Genomic DNA, 20,669 nt, shown 5'->3' with positions numbered 1-20,669 from the left:
TTTCCAATTTTTTTCCTTCTTTTTATCCCGCTCTTGGTTTCACCAGATCCTATTGACCATTTTATTGAATATCCTTTTTTAATATAATGATTATTCGATTAAACCAAACACAAATAAAAGGGGTGAGAGACTGGGGTGATGCTGACCCGCGACGGTCGTTTGTCCTGGAGGGAGGGCGGGGTGTCTGTGGGCGGCGCGCCTCTCCACTGGTGCTGCGCGTCAGTCAGCGGCAGCAAGTCGGTGCAGAATAAGACGCACCAACAGCCCAGACTCGGACCTTAACACACGCACAAGTGAACACTAACTGAGCGGAACCGGTGTAGGGAGAAGCATGGAGCTGTAAGGGACGACGGAAAGAGGACCGGGACCTGAAACCCGAAGAGCTCCGTTTTGTTGTGATTCTGATCTGTGAACCCCCCGAACCATGGACCCCAGAAGCGTCTGTCTGCTGATCAGTGCCCACTTGATCCTCCTGTGCTCACCAGGTCAGTTCTGTTTCGGTTTCCATACAGTCTTTGACCCTGTACAAACTTTTTTTCACCTAGGCCAGGAGAGCTCATGAATTTCTGAAACAACCTTTAAACTTGAATTTGTAAACGTTGCGAGGTTAACATGTTTAAGGGGCGTCATTTGTCCTTCCATCTCAACCTGTCAAGCACGACAGGAGATGTTTGGATGGGAATCTTCCGTTTGGAATGGATTGAGTCTGATAGAAACGACAGCGTTAATGTGACATCTTCAGTGTTATATTCATGACTGTGTAAAACATTTTGTTAAACATTTATATTAAAGCAATAAATGATGAATTCCAACTTGTTTCCTGAATCCCATTTTAGTCCAAACAGTGATGTTGTCCATCTTTCTGTACTATGTACTTTTCCCACATTAACACAGGCTAATAACTGACCAATAAACAATGATTTATGTACATTGCTTCTTCAAAAAGCATGAGCTAATTCTGTCTAAAACTTGAATATGCTCCCAAAAGGTGAATAGTAGAAGTGCATTATCATGTCACACTGTCAGACTTATTTGGTTTTCTAAGGACTCATACAACTTCTGTTCTTTAAGTTTGGTGTAAAAGACGATTAGACTTTTTAATTGTGCTCCCTCTGAGCATATTTTACTGTACAAAAGTAGTGTGGGGCAAACACTAAAGTTTGTGTCTACTGAAGTGCAATAGCTTGCTTTCCAGTGTGTTGTTAAGGCTGTCGTTTTTTAAGTGCAAGGTAATACTCGGTTCTTGCACTGTGCAATTATATAGTATTTTATGAAAAAAATATCCTATAATGGGAAACATACTCAACCAGATAAAAAATGTATTGACTAATTTCTTTATTATTGTATTTACAATGCTAAAAACCAGCAGTAGGAGGAAGACTACCTACCTGAAATATTTATTAATGTTATTTTCTGAATAGATGTAAGTATGACTATGCTACAGCTTCCTCAAAGTGAATTATGTATTTGCTCCGGCAACTCCCAATCTTTTCAATACATTTGTACACCAAAGCTCCAGATTTGGAAGTGGATGAGTAATGGCTGAGAGAAATGGTGATCATGAACTATCAGAAGGAGGCGTGTTTCCAATTATAATAAAAGAAAGGGTATATATATATCATCGTACTCCTGGTATCAGGCTGACGTAGTGAAGAAAGAGCTGATCTGTAAAAAGGTTTTGCCGTTTTGATCATGGTTTGTTCCGTCTGCATAGCTTGCCAACACAGATCTGCTTGGTCAATTCTCTTTTTCAAGGGCAAAAACTCCAAACAAAGATTAGGAGTAGAATTTGGCTCCTGCCAGATTTAAGCTTAGGAGATGTGAAACCTTTTGTGTTTGGGCCTGTGAACGTTGAGATGTGCTGCAGGGTTCCTTCAGGCTCTTCACTCCGTCTTTTTTTATTTAAAACGTTGTGGTACAAAGGAGGTGCCAGCACAGAGGAGGGTGTGGAGAAAAGATGCATGAAGAGAAAACTCTACACCATCTGCCCTCAAAGATATTTGTGAATGGGCAGCAGCAACCGTGCCCACCATTGCTCTTGTTGGAGACAGATGGTCGCAGCGGTCAACCTTCTGTCAATCACACACATGCAGAGGTCTCCTGTACGTCCACCTTCCCCTGAAAGTCAACCATTTCAATCCCCAAAATCCTGTTTTATTTTACCAGATAATGGTTTATTTTTGAAGGTCAGTGGCACCAGCAAATCCTAATCTTTAATGTCTGACACTTTTACACACAATTTGAGACGGATAATCTCATAACGAAACAAAACAAAAATTTGATGGCAAAACATTTTCAGGACATTTTTTATTTTATTCTTAATGGCAGATACTTAATGGATTTCATTCATGGTTATCTTCAAATCAAGAGCTAATTCAAGAAATCCAAAAAAATAAAGAAAATGTTTTTATTTATAGCAGTATTTACAATACCTGCAAAAGAAACATATCATCTTGTATTTTACAAATGACTGTCATTGTTTCTGATCAACTCTCTGAAGAGACCTTAAAAATAAAATCAAGAGAGACTTTAAAGGGACTTTTATTATGAGTATACATTTTCCCCCCTTTACCAAATCTTTCTGAGCTATTGTTGTTATTTGTTGTTATGAGTTGTATTATTTATATTCTTTAACCATTTTATTCTTAATAAACTATTTCAAGAAAAGAGAAATTCCACCTACACCATCATCATGACCTGAGCCTTGGCAGAGCCCTTCCCCTTTACCTTTGTGAACTGATACTTTTTTTGTTTGAGTTTAAATCTAATGAAATAATGAAAAATTAAACAAGTCATAAACAAGATAAAAAGGAAAATAAATAAAGCACAACTCTTCATAAAATGTATTTTTAATTTGAACCTCATTACACATGTATTTAACACAAGCATGTGTGAGGTAAAGAGTTTGTCACTTGATTTTGCGACCACTGACCTCAGTCAGGTCCACTACAACTTTCAACTCTTGATTTTTCAATTTTTTTATTTTTATTAATGTATTTTGGGTACATATTTTTCTTAATACATAAACAAACAAAATTGTAACTACTTAGTACGGAGACGAAGATAACACCTGCTGCAAATTCAAATTGAAACTTCTCTGTGAATGTAACAACATAAAATACTCTTTGACCTGCAAAATACCGTGGTTCACCTTCCTCATGAAAATATGTTTTTTAGTGTCAAAACTCAAGTTCATTACATTTGAGGGGTAATGCCCAAAAAACATCTTAAAACTTGTCATAAATATTAGACACTGCAGCACAGTTGTGTGAACGATTTGGAGGCTGGTGGTGCTGGAGTCTGTACCACAGATCAATATTTCAAAGTTTGAATACCATAAGGTGGGAAGTGGCAGATGTTCTTCAGCTCTGCTGGTTATTAGGAGCAGGTGTGGATCAAATTGTACTCAGTAAGTTTGGTTTAAATTATTGGTGATGACTTATTCTAGATGGCTTTGAGCTGCGTAACCTCCACCTAAAACACTAGTATTCTCGTTCTTTAACTTGACATTACTTTGATGTTATCTTTTCAACTCACAACTATCTTGTCGGTTTCTTATCCTCTAACTCCCGCCTACCAGTTGGGCCCCGCTACTAGGGCCCACCTACTTATTCGTGATTTCCAGTCATGGCAGCGAGCGTATTGGACGACCAGATTAGTGGTATTAGACTCAACAGTATTCACTGCAGCTTGCAGGGGCCACTGACTCGAACCTCTAGAGTCTCCCCTTTCTGTCTGCTTTGGTCAAATGGTGAATTGAGACTGGGGTTATGTGGGGAAACAACAAGCCAGGTCTTTAGTTGGGGTCAGCCGCGGAGGCCGGGTCTGTCCTGTGCCGCCTCCCTGGGTGCGGCCCAATGAATTATGCTGTCAGAGGGGAGATTTGTTTTGTAACAGTAGGAAAGGGGGCAACTACAGATAGAAGGGAGGTGTAAGAGAGGAGGGGGAGGTGCAGAGTGACAGAGAAAAGAGAGACTGAGAGGTGGAGTTCATGGGAGGGGGGTCTGTTTAAGCTTGATGCACTAAAGCGCTGTTAAAAGTAGCGATACGGAGAGGACGCGGTCTTGCTGTGAGGTGCTGAGGCCGAGTGTGGGAGCACAGCAAGGAAAAAGGAGGAGGGTCCAAAAACATCAATTCTCATTCTTTCTTAGACATCTCGAGGTTGGATGCGTTGCAGAGTAATGGTTAGCAGGTTAATCAGCTTTTCCGCCTTCATTTTTCTTCGTTAAAATCTCCTTGTTATCTTGGGTCTCATCTGGAACCCTAAACAACATGATTTAAATGTTTTTTACCAAAATGTTTTTTCCTAAAAAAAAAAAGAAAAAAAAAAGTATTTATCTCAACATATCTTCTTGTGGCGCTAATGCTTTATACCATAGTGCAGTGACCAGCAGCAAAAATAAATTCTAAAGTTATTTTACTTAAATATTTTAAAGGGATTTTGAATTTGAACAAACACTACACAAGTACACAACACAAGTATTGTTCAAGGACTGCATGAATGTATGAGCTTGATGTTCTGTATTGCACTCAAAAAATATTCCTAGGCCTAATTAGACAGAAACTGAGATGTATAGAACTTGTTTTTTTAACTCAACATTTAACAAGTTAAATTGGACTTTGACATTGAATCCCTAATTATATTACACAGGGAAAATCAATGTAGGAATAAACAAGCAATCATTTTATAAGAAACAGCTGTTTCATAGAGCGAAGAGTTCCCTCCTCTCCAGTCCACAGTGTTTCCTTTCCCTGAACCCGGAGCTCTGTCTCAGTGAGACACAGAAGAATGTCGAGGTGACACATGAATGAGGACTTCGAAGATGTCCTGAGGTCCTTTTGACCAACTTTCAAACTGATTTGTCTTTCTATATCTGATCTGTCCGCTGCCTCTGGTGGCAAGTTTGAAGGAGAAAGATATAATAGCTCAATCTGTTCATTAGCCTGACCTCTTTTCCCTCCCTAATGGAAGGATCCGAAATATCTGAAGAAAATATTCTGATCTGATTCCTTTGCTTATTTTATTGGTGAGTTATCAGCCAGACCTATAACATAAATATATCATAGTGGAGACTGGAATCCAGGAGAGTTCCGGACTCTACCAGTAGAGATTGGAATTATTTTTGTGAATCGGGAGCTGAATATTGGCATTCCAATCTCTAATAGGTGAATTCTAGATTCTACTAGTAGAGATTGGAATTCTACCAGGACAATCTCCAATTCTAAAAGGAGAAATTTGGACTGCATTAAAATGTTTTGTAAAATATTGTGAATCATTTCACACCTAAAGTTCAGCATAGGTAAGCCTACATTCACCATTGCTATTTTAGGTGAATTACTTGATGTATCTGAAAAACCTTATTTCAATAAACATTGTAACCATGGGGACAGCCATCTGCCAGGACAATCTCCATGTCGTGAACTCACAGTAGGGTTATTATTTGTGTAGGGTTATGTATGTAGGTGAAGATGTTTATGTAGGGTAACTAGGGCTACAAAAACTGTTGCAGTAAGACGTATCTTCGCTCATATAAAAATCATTTTGATGCTATCCGAATTTCTCCTATTAGAATTGGAGATCGTCCTGGTAGAATTCCAATCTCTACTAGGAGAGTCCGGAACTCTCCTAGTAGAGATTTGAGTTCCAATCTCTACTAGGAGAGTTGCAGACTCTCCTGGATTCCAGTTTCCACTGTGAAAAATTGACTTTGTGAAAAGTTGACTTTTATTGTGTTGCTCTTTGGAGCCAAGACTATTAACAGCTTCGTGCCATCATCCTTCCTCTATCTGCCCCCCTTTTGCTTTACCCTATTTTCGACCTCCTTTTACATTTTTAATCCTCATTTGTCTCTTCTCTGGCTTTGGGAGAGGTGATGAATGAGGGGTTCTCATGATAGACCTTTCCTTGTTTTTGGTTTTGCCAACCAACTTGTCGTCGCTGGTGTTCTTTTGGCCTGCTGCCTCCTTTATTACCATCCGACTCTTTCTCCTCCTGTATGCCCATGGCCTCCCTGGTAATGGATGACAGCATAGATCAGTGTGGGCCTCCGCACATGGCTCCCCCCACAACAAGTAGAATGCCTGGAGAAGCGCTGGTAAAGAGCCATTTGATTCGTCCTCAGCCGCTTGAGAATGTGTGGTCTCTCCTGCATACTGGACGTTTGATGGTCCTTGTCATGAATGTGAAAAGTGATGGGAAATAAAAGGCCAGCAAGAAAAGGCTGGCGTGGAGTTTGCAGGTCGGTCAAAGTCCTATAAGCGAAAAAAGAAAGGACTATTTCACTTCTTTTCTTCTCTATTCACATGCTGTTGGAGGGGATCTTAGAAGGTGAATGTGATGACGCTTTAGACAGATGTTAGCTGCACAAAAGGATTCGATGGGCCTCCGTGAGGGCTTCTCAAGTATTTATCAGAACATTTACATTTACATTTCAGGCATTAGGCTGATCCTCTTATCCAGATCAGCTTCCATTTGGTGCAGCAGGAGAATAAGCTTAAATTGCTCGATCAGCGACGTTACAAGCTAAAGGTAGCAGGGGGCCCAGACGTAGAGATCCATGTTTGGTGAAAGAAGAAGAAGATAGAAAGAAGGATCCGATTGTCCTCGACTATATATTCATATACATTTCTCATTGAAAAATCTCAGCTGCAGAACACAGTTCTAACACATGTACGACCACACTAACACAGTTTGATATATAATGCCACATAATAGAAGTTCACTAATTCGTCTGTCTATATATGTTGTGGACTAAAATGTAGTTACTGTGTTATTATTATTGTCATTTTCTTTTCTTGATATTACTTATATTATGGTCTCTGTACTCTCTTAAAAATCTCTGTAAAAATCTGACAATATTTGATTTTTTTTTTGTTGCACTATGTCAATATATAGTTATACATATCTTACAGCAGAGAAATATTTGATTGATGATTTTATCATTTTTTTGTAACATTTTACTGGGATTAAAACAAAAACTATAGAAAAGTTACTGTACTGTACAATCCGAGAACATATTGTATAGTGCTCTCCTTCTATCAGAGGAGCAGATGGCTGTTACTGGCTGGCTAACCAGTCGCCTTAGGTGGGAACTGGGAGTATTGGGAGGCTGATGAAGGGCAGAACAGCTGGAGATTGATGCCAATCAGTTTCCCCAACACTAACACATCTGGAATGCCATGAGCGGAATTACAAAAGTTCTCCTCCGAACATATTACCAAAGCCAATGCTTCTATTTTTTTGTCAAATGTTTTTAATTCCTTGATAGGTATTCAAGTATTTTTTTTACCAATTATAGTTGAATGAGATCTCTCTCTCTTTTCTTACACAAAGATGTCAAGGTTACACAAGGACAAAGTCAAAATCTATAATTTCCTCATTCCCTTCCCCGCAATACCACCCGCCTCCACCCTGCTGTTAATTTCAATTAGGTCATCCCTCAAAATAGTCGCTCATCCCCAAGGCAGTGTGTGTAAATGTCAGGCTGGTAATGAGCCGGTGATTGCGATTTCGTTCAGGTGAAGAAGCACTTTAGAGTCTCGAGGAAGACTGAAGCTCCTGCTGTGACCTGAAGGTGATAAAGTGATGACGTCGTATGGCAGCATAGCTGGACCACCTGCTGAGAGATAAAGCAGGTGCAGGAGGGGCTGTCTGAGCAACATGAGTTTTCATGTTGAAAACAAAAGGTTGGAATTCTTATACAGAATCTATAATAAATCATTTATTCTATTCATAATTATTTGTATACAACTGCCACAGCTACAGCTACAAATACTACACATGACTATTGCTTCTACTTATAACTATTTATAATCAATAACCATAACTAAAATGGCTACTTTGACTTATGTCATTACAGGAGCTACAGATTTACATTTGATCAACAGCACCTACTGATCTCTTATTATCACTATGATTATGACGTTAACATGCTTTCTTCTACTTTAACTTGCATACCTTCCTCAACTTGTCTGTATTATACTATCACAACTGCACTGTTTACATTGTCAAAAAAAAAAACAGGATATTGTGAGAAGTTTCATTTTCATTTCATTTTCTCATGGCTGCTTCAAGGGCAGGGTTGAGGGTTGGACAAATAGCAGTTGGGTTCGAGTGTTATTTCACACACTATTTGACTGCTGTGAAGGAGAGTAAATATTATATCTCCTTTTACTACTAATGCTAACAATCAATTTATCAACAAACAACTTCCATTACTAGGATCACTTTTACACCTAAAACATCTTACTATATCACCTATTTGTAATGTTTACCACTTCTAATTGTACAATAAATACAAACAAGATTTTACTTTTGCTACTATTGCACCTGTTCGGTGTTAATATTTATTGTATTATGTAACAAACACATCTCTTACGGCTTAACTTTTATAAAACCACTTTAACCAGAGTTTAATTTTTGCTAATAACAGTGTTAAAACATTTTGTTAAAAACATTTCTGAACTTAACCAAATTAAATAAACATTGTTTATGTCAGCTGTAAAATTGTAACCCAATAGCTGATCAGAGAAACAGTTGACAAATGATGTATTACAGAATTTGCCTGATATAAAACCTTATTTCTTATTATAATGTTAGACCCGTTCATTAAATCTTGGTTGTAAAAGAAACTTCAATAGTTTCTTCCCTCCAGACTGGGTTCCATGGCTGGCAGCAGAAATTCTTACATGACTTGAATGCACCATTAGTCCTTCAACGTATTCACTGGGTAATCTTTTAATGCTGCGACACGTTCTGAGAAAAAATGTTGATGAGAAGCTCTTTCTCCTCTTGATTCTGAGCTAAAGAGCACACACACAAGTGCAGAGAGCGCACACAGTCACACACTTCCTCTCTCATTGTCTATACAACGTTGGCACTTTGGCTCGTCCTTTCAGCTCAGATGTTTAATTAAGTCGTTTTCCTGTTTGACCAGAAAATCTGAGTCTCTCAAAGTTCTGGTCACCTTCTTTTTGCTGCCTTAATGATTTCTCTCAGCACATTAAGTTAGTGTGCATTAATTATTTAGAAAATGTGTTTATTATAGATTAAGATAAATGCTTTCTTGTCACGGTTGTTCAAACTCTCACAATCATACAGACACAGAAGAAAACGGTAAATCCTTGATGCTGGAAAAATATATGATTGCATCTTGTCAGAAAATAAGTGTAAGGAAAACTCTTTTTTTTACTAACAATGCCATCAGAAGTTTCAACTACAAATTTATATGTAACTAGTTTGGGTTGTAAGCGTTCAACCCTAACTCTTTGACTCACTATTGTGTCTGGTCTGTATGTTAGCTGTATATCATATACTGTATAAAAGCAATTCACCTTGTTTGACACAGGCGTGGAATTTCTTTTTCAAACAGGAAGAGAGTTCTTGTGTTTGAGCGATAGCTGAGTGTTTTGTTTTATTTTGTAAACAGAATATCCAAGACGTGTCGCCATCTTTTAAGCCCCCTTTTCATTAAGTACTTCTAAAAATCAAGTCTTTATTCTCTTATCCACAGTCAGATGTGTTCAATCATTAAGGAAGGATTTTCCAGACTAATTTAAATAAATTAGCAACGCTTTCTGCAGGTCTCTGTGACCTGTATGAACATCTTACTTCATACCTGTCTCATACTCCAGACTAGTTCAGGCCACAGTTCAGAGCATCACTATCCTCTAACCTTCAAGCATCTCAATCTTACAAGACAGCACCTACTTTACATCCAAAGACATCCTGTCACTCAGCCACCGTCTATGTTGAACACTAGGTCTTCACAATAGATATTTTTACCTGGAAATGCTTAATCCTCCTCGGCTGTCAAATGATGGTCCAGAATCCCTTTAAAACTGGTCCTTCTCCATAGTCTAACTGAACTCATATATAACGCAACTCGATTCATGAAAGATGCAGAAAACTGAGATCTGATAATAAAAACATGTTTATGATGTTGAATTTCAACCACTCAACAATCACCATACAAGGAGGTGAAGGTGAGAGAGATAAACAAACATTTCTGACCCGGAGATTAAAACTATTTTGGATGAAGTGGGGAACAGAAAAACATTTTATTTTCAATTGTTAGTAGTGGAGTTAAAAATATATATTACATTTTTTTCTATTAGTTGTGAAGTTTTGACAGGCACAGTCAAAGCGCAGGTATGAAGGTAGGTGAAAAATCCTGTTAATCATCCTAACCTAACTTCTATCAGAGGGTATAGATTGGGGCTGAACGGTTATTTAAATAAAATTGCGATTATTAAATATTGCGATCGAGATTAAATATGCGATTATTTTTTCTTTAATACAATAAATGATTCACGTCTCTTGTCATACACTTTCATATTTTGTAATTTACACAATTTTAAATGTTTGATTGTACAAGGTAACAAACTTTGGATTATCACAAACACACAAACACAGCATAACACAAATCCTATTTCATCATCTGCAATCTGATTCATTACCTCATCGGTATCCATCCTTCATTCAGCCAATGGAAGTCTGGAAACATAAAATTTGTCCAACAGGACATGGCACCTTTTGCGACTTTTAGCGAGTGATCATGAGATATGTGGTCTCCCGTCAGGCTAAACACTACCACTTTAGTCCACTGCGGCGCTCGACTTAAAATTGCATAGAGCTGCTTTAAGTCTGTTTCTTTAACTCATCTCAGCTGCCATCATCATATTAGACGATTGTTAGTGTGTTATCAACTCTACCTAGCGTATTGTCTCGAGGTGCGGTCATACGGAGGTTTGAAAAGTTTGGTTGTGATGCTGATACTACATGTTGTTCAATGTTGTTTTGCTTCTGTAGACATCATTGATCAACGGGTTAAAGCAGAGTTTACATCTCTCTCGCTTGCTCTTCTGCGCTTGGCGGCACTCATAAGTCACGTGACTACATAAAATCAAATAAAATCGCAATCCGTGCGATACAATAATCACATTTTTTTAATATCGAGATTATATTGCAATTCACCGTTCAGCCCTTGTATATACAGTATACTTACGATCCTGTCCTGCCCAACAGACAAACCTCTGTAGCTACAAAAGCTCTTGGAAGACCAACCGGCCGTGATGAGTGATCTCACTTCAGGCATGTAGTGGACCAAGACTGGGCTGGTTCCGGAGCGAATATATACCAAACTAACTTCACTGCGATCCATTAATCTGACCTCTGTAGAACAGAGATCATATCCATAACGATAATGGTTTGACTTGAAATTGGAGCCAAAAAAACGCATAAGCACACAAGAGAGACACAGGCAGAGGAGCCATGATTTCATATTACAAAATATTGCCCTTTATTATTAACGTCCCTCATGTAGAAAGAACATGTAATCTATTGAATTGTTCCACATCAATAATTCACAATCATGAACATAATCTGGATTTTAAACGTGCAAACTCTCAAATAATTTCAGAATCAGCTTTATTTGCCAGTGATGTAAGAGCAAAACAGGAATTTAACTAAATGTGTAATATTAATACATTTTGTTCTGTTCACATTTTTCAAAGACATCTGCATATTGTTCACATAAAGGAGCACTATAAATTAAAATCTACATCTACAAATACGACAAGCTTTATTTAAATGCATTCATGAAATAACTCATTCTTTTCATGGTCTGGAACAGGTGTAGATTTTCTTGGAAACTACAAAAAAATCAGAGTCATAAAGGTTTTTATGAATGCCAAAATCCCGCAAATTTCCTACTGCTCTTGTTTTACACAAAAATTCGTTCTTCTCACGTTTCATGAACGAGGCTTGTTGTGTTTGTGACGGACAAGCTGTGAAACGAGCTCTGGTGAATACAAGATAATTGGTGTCCATTTTTTCTCTCAGATGATAGCTTCACGAGAGAGCAGATCACCAGACTATTGCTTAGATGTGATTCAAGTGATTCATTTTATGCGTGACAAACTAAAACCTGATGAGCAAAGAGGTGTATCAAATGTGCACATGTAAGTCTGTACATTTGATACAGTATTACTGGTTTATGTGCCAATTTACAAACCTGTCTGATTCATAATGGGCTTAAAACGCCAGTGTGCACATCGACACAGCACACGTCACCATGCAGGCGGCCAACTATACTAAAGTAGTGAAAAGCTGGGGGGAAAGCATGGTTCTAGTTCATTTTTAATAGCTAGCTCTGTGAGCTGTTTCATTCTGAACCGACCCATCACTATACACAAGCAAAGAAAGCCGCAACAAGGAGGCTGAAGAGCCGTAGGTTGCCAACATTTGCTCTAGTGGGCTACCAGAATAGAAAGGCCTTTCTATTTCTGAAGAGACTTAAGTTGTTTTGTGACACAGGGCTTATTATTTGGGCAGTTGTACAAGTCCTTTGTAGGGATAACCAGATCCAAGTTAAAGGTTATGTAGCACCTTTACAAATATCATTGAAGCATTGCTAGTCGAACATCACTATAGAGAGAAAAAGCTCATTTGTTACTCGATTTTTAATGTTCTCTCTGTTTCTGAGTCAGTGATTTGTGTTTTGATGTCCCTCTACCGCTTTCCTGATGGCTACGGTTTAAACCGTCCTTATCCTGGGTGGGAGGTATCTCAGGCTATGCGTGCTCTTCTCTAAACCCAGGAGTTGTAGAGTGAGTCCAGGTCAGCCAGACAGCAGCCCCTCACTTCCCTGTGCATGAGAAAAATACCACACAAGCTGCACTGTTTTGACTGACTGATGTAGAACAGGGCGCTCTCTACAGTTGCACTGAAGAAGTTTATGAGGATCGACAAACATCACAACCATGTTGGAGAAGTAGAAAAAGGATAAACGGTAGCTCCATATTTTCTTTACTCATCCTCTCCCTGAACTCTATAGGTTTGCCGTACTTGGGGTCCATGTAAAAACAGACACTGACCAGTAGTATCAATAAACCAGATCAAGCTAAAATGGTTTAATTTCCAAGTATGATTTTGCGTTCCTTTTTGTTAAGTTAATGTTGCACATTTGACAGAGAGACCTTCAGAAGAGATGAGTTTGTTTTTTCCCTCATAGCCACCTTAAATAAAGTAATATCATATTTGTAGGTACAAATAAGTTAATTGCAAACAGGCGACAGATATTAAAATTAAACAATTTACTTTTAAACTATTAAATTGCAAAAACAAACAGGCTCCATACTCTTATTTCCATTGAAAACATTTTCTCTTCTTCTCACACCTCATTTACGTGGGTTACTATGGAGTTCTTTTCCGATTTTGTTGGGCTCAGTATAACCAACACACTAATTGTGGTTTCAAGTCTAAGTTATTTTTCAGTCACTAATCTTTTTAGTATCTAAACTTTGCAGGATCGTGTTTAAATCTATTTATTGCGATAAAACACTTCCTGGTCATCTGGCTACAAGACGAACATCCTGAGATCATATTAAAGCATAGTAGCAAGACGTTATCTATTGCTCTGCTGGGATGAAAAATCTGGTGTTTTCAGACACAGACCAGATAAGGATGAAGACTTCATTCAAAACACACATCTGATTCTTATTATACTTCGACCCCCATCTTGACCAGACTTCAGATATGCTGGCTGGTTCTGAACTGGTCATGAATTTAGTCCGTGAGAAAGCTGTCAAAGCCCTTTAGTTAAATTATTTGAGATGACCCAAGGTCAACCATGATCATCTTGTGAAGGTGTTAGCTAACGTCCACAAACAGTCTGACAAAACTTCGTCAAGATAAGTTTTTCCTTATCCTAATTGTAATTATCTGGTACCTTTTTTCCCTCATTTTATATAGTGTTATATTAATAAAAACATCCATTTGTCTAGCGCCTTTCTAGACCAGGGTCACAAAGCGCTTTGACAGTCACACATTCCCCCATTCACACACACAATCACATAGTGATGGGAGTAGGCTGCAACACATGGTGGCAGCTCTGCCATCAGGAGCAATCAGGGTAAAGTGTCTATCTCAGGAACACAATGCCACAAACTTGTCTGAAGCTGGGATTGAACCTGCAACCTCTCAGACCGCAAGCAACCACTTTACCATCAGAGCTATGACAACCTTTAGCTAATTTTATATCTAGAGGCACTTCACTTTGACTCACTAATCGGTGTCTGTGTTGACAGGCCCTCCTCTTAGCCATGATCTTATCTCTCAGTCCACTAAGTTCTTGACTCAGGCAGGGATTGAATGTTAACACTGGCATATCGTATCGCCAATTTTCATTCTTTTGTTAGTGAATACTTTCTTACCATCACCTAGACCAAATGTTTTGCAGTTCATTCCAAATTCTTTAGATTTGGGCTCATAATTCACTGCAATGTTCTGGAATATAAATATATTTATTTGCAGCAACCATTTTCTTAGAGTCCCCCCCCTCCCCCCATTAATTCTTGCCTTTCAACTCTATGTTCCTCCTTTTATTATTGGGTTTGATATCACTTTTAATTCTTATGGAACATAACATATCCTCGAGTCATTTTTGCAGAGGAAGATTATGAGATGTAATCTGCTTCTTGTCTGCATTTCTGCTACATCTTTTTCCTGCTTCCGTCTCTTCATATTTATAGGCTCTCTCATTCCATCAGACTCCTCTTTCATGTTTCACACTCCTTTTAGGGCTGATATCCTCGACTCAAGGATCTTCTCTTTTCCATTTATAGCTAAAAGAAACAGATGAAAGCTGCTGATCGATGTAAAGGACTTACACCAGGAGAAATTCTCTGCTGCTTTTCGATGTGAAGAGACTTTAAATATGATTCATGCTGGTAGGGTGAAGCAGGGCTCTGTCCGTGTGGTCTTATAATGGATTCTTCTGGTTTTATAGTAGAAATCTGAGCCACTCATAAAAGTCTACAAGGACAGTGATATCATTAAGATGTCACATCAGTCACAGGAACCTTCCCTAAGGGATTAATAAAGTACTATCTATCCATCATAGAAGGGGAAAAAAGCACAAACATTCTAGAAGTACAATTACCTTCTCCGCTCCTTTTGATTGGTCCTTTATCTGTGACAGGAGTCTTTGGAATTATTGATGTTCCCTTTTTTCTGAATTTCTATTACAATCATCATTGTGAGTCTCAGACATTATGTATGTACTGTTTGGACTTAAAAACAGCGTTCAGGATTATTTTAGAGAATTTATCTATATTTGCTTAAAACCCCTTCCCACCTGAGAACCAACGTTTGAACCATGTTCAAAGCAAATCAGCCAATGGAATTGAGCGTCCATTTAAGATGATTGGAAGGTGTTAGGTCAGTGACTCCACTTGGTGTTCGTTCATTCATTCAAGAGGCTTCAACGCTACCAAATCCAAACCATAACTTGTTAACAAGTCAAAAACACATGGTGGTTGCTGACAAACATAGAAAACATCACATTTACACAAAGGCCAAAGTCATTTTCACCTTTAGACATAATATTGAGCAAGATGACTTTTATGAAAGGGTTGGGTATATTCATTCTTTTCTTTATTCAGAGTGATTGTCTCATGCTTTAAAATGGATTTATTTTTTATATTACTCCAAATACATTTGCTTCGTGAGATACCCCGTTTTTAACCAGAGGAATTAAAGCCAGTCCTTAAGAAATAAAAGCAGATTAACCAGCTCCTTTCAATCCCACGTTGGGTTTATGAAACCCCCAGATCCTGCTGGCATGGGGAGCAAAGGGGCAGGGATTGGGTAGGATATAGGAGGGCGGGGTGGTTGTAACACATTCTGGCATGGGCACAGGTTCTCACCCCTCGGCTGGTGGACGTCCTAGCTCTCCCAGGACTCGGTTAATCCTCTTATTGAACGACCAGGCGGAGACGGTGGGGGTCCCACAGACGGGGGTGCTGAGCCGGCCACTCTCCACTGAATAAACACACTGACACAGTTGTGGTCTCTTTCTCTGCGTACAGACGCTGAGCAAGATGGCCTATTCTGCTCATTCTCCCCTTTTCCATTAGAGCAAAAGCATGTCTCCCCATCTCCTCGTTCACCCTCACTTCCTCCCTGAGCCGTACATTAGCTTGTTGTTGCAACTGTCCCAAGTAAATCAACAATGAGCCACGCACATTGTGTTCAAGAGTACAATTGAAGATCGATATGTGCTCAGTTCAAGCTTCATAACAAATAACAGGTGCTCACATTGAAATGTTTTTAACATTTGGAGGCAGAAGTATAAAAGTAGGTCATCAATCAATGAGCTGATCGATTACCATATCGTTCTGACACTTTTTAGCTTCCCAAAGTCCAAACTTTATGTCAACAAATTCTATCAACCTTACAGGTTGCATATTAGAATCTATAAGAAACATTATTGGTTCTCTTATATTAACAGGAGCACATACAGTCCAATGAGTAAAGCAAAGTGACAGTACAATCACAGACTCGTCATTCTAAGGCAATAGTTTAGCTAGGCCTGGTGGTCCTCATGTAACAGTGAACATACAGCGGAGTAAACAATGCAACTTAATCAACAGTATGTTGTGGATGCTTAAGAGAAAAACAATGATGAGAAACAGTGGCGAGGAAAAACTTGTTTTAAACAGGCAGAAAGCTTGAGCAGAACCAGAAAGGGATAAGAGAAACATGGGATGGAGATAAAAGATAAAAGAGTGGGGGAGGAGAGTCAGGGAAAGAAGAGAGAACAGTGTAGAGCAGCTGGATGGCCATTGAGGGGATCCTGGATCCGGTGGCACCATTAGCGCAAGGTGTTGAAGATCCTGGATCCAACCACAGGCTCCCTTTATTGGTTAAAAGAAGGTGACATTTCTCTACCATAATCATGCTACCATAATTCCTGCTATTAGGAGATAGCATGTATGTTAGAAGGCGAATATATTGTAAAGCTCCAGCATTGTACACTGTTTAAACTGGTAGCATGTATTTCTATTGAATTAATGCCTGGTTTAAGTGTTTAGTTTGTGTCTAAAACACATCGGGGATGGTGAAGTGTCCTGTGTCTCTTGCCTCAAGTAGCCGCCAAAGATCTAACCACCTGTGGTGGGACTAAGTGGAGGAAAATAATAGATTGGCCGAATGTTGTGCTCATGTGACGAGAGGGATTGATGAGATCAGTCTTGGCTGCAGTGATCTTTTGAAAATATCTAAAAGCTTCTGAAGAATGACTCACTTATTATCACAACGTTACATGTAGTTACAGACTAAGAGCTTTCTATTCATGCAGGTTTGATTCATCTGTGGTGTGTAACTACCTCAGCAGGTGTTTTCTTTGTGTTCTGACACAAAAAAGGGTTTCGAGGACGACTCATGTGTCATCTTTTGTCGTACTGTTGGTGTTATCTGAAACTAAAACCTGACGTATTTAAAGACTTGTGTCGGATGACTCTTTATTCTCGCAGACTACCCACCATTGGGAATTCAATAGAGTTCTGACAGTTGACAGTTACTCCCAGCACTACCAACTGATGACTTCAAAAACCTTCTGATGATTAAGAGAGTGTTATGAACAGAATTGGTGTTCGTGTGTTCTCGCTGACAGGCCAGCCAAAGCTGCTGTAGACAGAATTTCTCTGATGTGTTTCAGCAGCAGGTGTTTAGTGTCAGATCTGCTGTTTACTTTAGCTGGCTTCTATTAGCAAGTGAGCAGAGACCCGTCTGTCCTGACACACCTGACATCCGGGGTCATGCACAGCGATCTGGCACTTGAACACAGACACCGGCATCATCAACAGCCAATGAAACATGTCTGTCAAGAGGTCACTGCTCTATGACTGAAAAAATCTGACCTAACTTTCCTTAGCTTTCCTGGAGTGCATCATAAAATCCATTCACCTATTCTAAATTGATCCCATATGTAATGTGTACTTTTAATGTAGTATGTTGGCCCCACTCCAGAGCCATGCCTTTGGGTTTGTTGTTGGTCTGTTGATGGAAACTTAAAGCAAAAAGCCAAGACAGAAAATAACTATCCATACTTGGCTTTGTCAGAACTTTGAACACTGTTCCTCCACCTTTTTTAATTTAGTCTAAATGTGTGTATTAAATATAGCAGATGTCAAGTTATAACACGTATTACATACACATCACCGAAAGCAACTTATATATTTTATAATTAATACAGTTTGCCAACAAAAAATTAACTTGGAAAGAGATTTTAGTCCACCATTTATAAGCTCAGGAAAAGGAAGTAGGGCCAGTCAAAATCGTCTAAACACAGATGCAACTGTATTGGCTTAACAAGGGACAGTGTTGGAAGGTGGAACACATTGAAGACCTACTAATTCCCGATCACACACCCTTTTACTGAAGCGGTATCTCAAGGTTTTAATTGTTGTTGGTCGTGGCTGACAAGCTTTGCGACATGATGTTGACATCTTCGGAGGTGCTGGGGGGGGACTATAGAATATATTCCAAATACATGAAGTTCACACTCTCTAAGAAGGTGTATTGAGTACTACTGCAGAAAAAAGATCTAACCTCGGATTCAAGAGTAGCATTGTGGATTTTTGTCCGAGAAGGAGAAGGTATTTGAGTATTTTACTCCAACTTTCCTGTGTGGGATCCTCCAGGAGTTGAGATTGTTGTTAAGTGATGGCAGTTGAGAAAATAACAATCAAAACATTGAGGAAAAAGAAGGCAATGTCTTTCCTTTCTGTGGAGTTCACTGTTCCTTTATTACTTCTTTCAGCAGGACACAAGTTGGTGTGACACTGATTGAATGTGCTTAAATGAGTCACAGCTGGTCTGTTCACTGGGTCATGAAATGATTTAAGGACAAGTTCTTAGGAGTCGGTTATTTCTGGATTTTTTTCCAGTGTGTTACTTTAGTGTTGCTTCTGCTGCTATTGTTATCTGATTTTTTTTGTTTGAATTTTGCAAAATCCATTGAATTTTCAGGTAATTTACAGGCAATTCAGTTAACAACATTGTTTTCTCACTGTTACTTTTTATGGATGTGAAAGTCATAATTATTTAAGTTGTCAATAATAACTGATATTGTCTCATAATCAACAGAACAAGGTGCTTTTAATCATGTTTTTTCTTTCTGTGTTATCTTTTTGTTCCAAAAATAAAATGTATTTAAAAAGCTTAAAGACAGATATTAGTTTACAAACGCATTTTGTATTAAGAAAGCCTTTCTTTCTTTTTTGAATCCTGGTTTCTCATTGAATTATTTTTCCATCTAAATCTTAATGGCTCTGAAATCGAGTCGAAATGTAGAACTTGATCCAAACATATAAAGTCAACGTAATCCCGTGTAACTCCACTAATCACTTAATTAAATTAAGTTATAACTCACCAGATTAGCAGCAGTCTGCTTCTCGTGAGAACTCCCCTTGTGGGATTCTTCATTTATGCGAAAGAAAATTAAGTCGGCGTCTTCCTTCTGTCAACTGTAAAACATCTAATCCCAGATTAAACTGCGATCATTGTGGGCTTGGGGAGAATACATGCTTCACAACAGGAGACCCCATCTCCTAATTTGGGTAGGGAGGAAGATTGGAGAGATTATCCAGGTTGAGTCAATGAATTACATTTTGAGGACTAGAATACAAAGTGAATTTCTCTAATTCTCCTGTTTCTAGAGGATGTTCCTGACAGATTTGATCAAGTTATGTTACTAAAATTGTAGCTAAGATTAAGTCTTTTTAAAACATGTTTTCATTCACTCTGTTTGTATATACTCTTCTCATGAGTGTTTTAAAGCTGTAGTAAGGTCATCAACTTCAAGGTATTCCAAAATAAAGGTTTAACTTGGGTTGTATGTGTTTCATTCATCATCCCTCGCTCATCCTTGATCCCCATGACCTCTCTTTCCAAGCTGATCATTAACAAGATTATGATGGTTCAGATATATTAACCTCAAGGGTGAAGCTAGTGCATGTTTGTGTACATGGCTATTGAAATATGGTTGTGTTTGTATAAACCTGTCAACAAACTCGTTCAAGCCTGTGTGAGTGTTTTTCAGTGCCTCGCACTGGTTGATGTGACCTCTGAGTTACGAGTTAAACTCATTGAGCAGCCCTTTCTGGTTCAGCCACCATTTGTGGACTGGATACTTTCAGAACAATTTGAATTCCATAACTACCTCAAATATATTTGGAAACTATTGACTTGACAAATCATCGCGTCACCAATCGGGCTTCTTTCATTTCCATCTGTTATATTTTAATCATTTTAAATTTGACCTGTATGAATATTGGTATAGAAATAACAATTGATTGTTTGATTCATTTTGAAATACTATTACTGCAACCAACATCTTTATATTGCTCACCTTGAGTAGCATAACTACCACTGCTTTCTCTAGAAATTCTTCTGCATGTTGGCCTTCTTCCTCCTCTACCGCTGTGATGACTATTCATACTGCAATAATATGACTGCAGACAACAGTATTTATGAAGGCTACTTCTTTACAAATCTTAAAAATAATACTACTTATTATCCTACATAGACATAGACATCTTCCGCTAAAATGCTTCCTTTGACCTTTACGATTTCTGTTATTTCAAATGCCTTTATGGAATATGTTCTTTAAAAAAAAAAATTAAATATTTTTTTTAATTTTCTGATAAAATATTGTTACCATCATTTATTTATATATATTTATTTATATTTTAGTGCAACAATGTTTATCAGATCTCCAGTACAAGGAATGAGTACTAGTCTAATCTTGTATGTTACTTTTACTCAAATTGAACTAAATCACTTACTGTCTCTACATGTTTAAATGCACATACTGACACTAATG

At 38.4% G+C, this 20,669-nt stretch overlaps 1 protein-coding gene across 7 annotated transcripts in view; it reads left to right on the top strand.

Annotated features, from left to right (window-relative positions):
• The first annotated feature begins 257 nt into the window (after nucleotides 1–257).
• The window catches only part of ptprz1a (protein tyrosine phosphatase receptor type Z1a), a 58,559-nt gene continuing 38,147 nt past the window's right edge, over nucleotides 258–20,669 (top strand). For 4 of the 7 annotated variants that reach the window (XM_087796804.1, XM_087796806.1, XM_087796805.1 and 1 more), the window contains exon 1: nucleotides 259–485. In XM_087796804.1, the coding sequence (XP_087652930.1) occupies nucleotides 425–485 (61 nt within the window). In that variant the 5' untranslated portion in view covers nucleotides 259–424. Of the gene's footprint in view, nucleotides 486–20,669 lie in introns of all 7 variants that reach the window. The other 3 variants (XM_087796810.1, XM_087796807.1, XM_087796809.1) reach the window with 3 other exon arrangements.

This window comes from Callionymus lyra, chromosome 8 (genome assembly GCF_982586985.1).
Source record: "Callionymus lyra chromosome 8, fCalLyr1.hap1.1, whole genome shotgun sequence".
NCBI classification, from domain to species: domain Eukaryota; kingdom Metazoa; phylum Chordata; class Actinopteri; order Syngnathiformes; family Callionymidae; genus Callionymus; species Callionymus lyra.
Note: the sequence above shows the minus strand (reverse complement) of the source record. Positions and strands in the feature narration are given on the sequence as shown.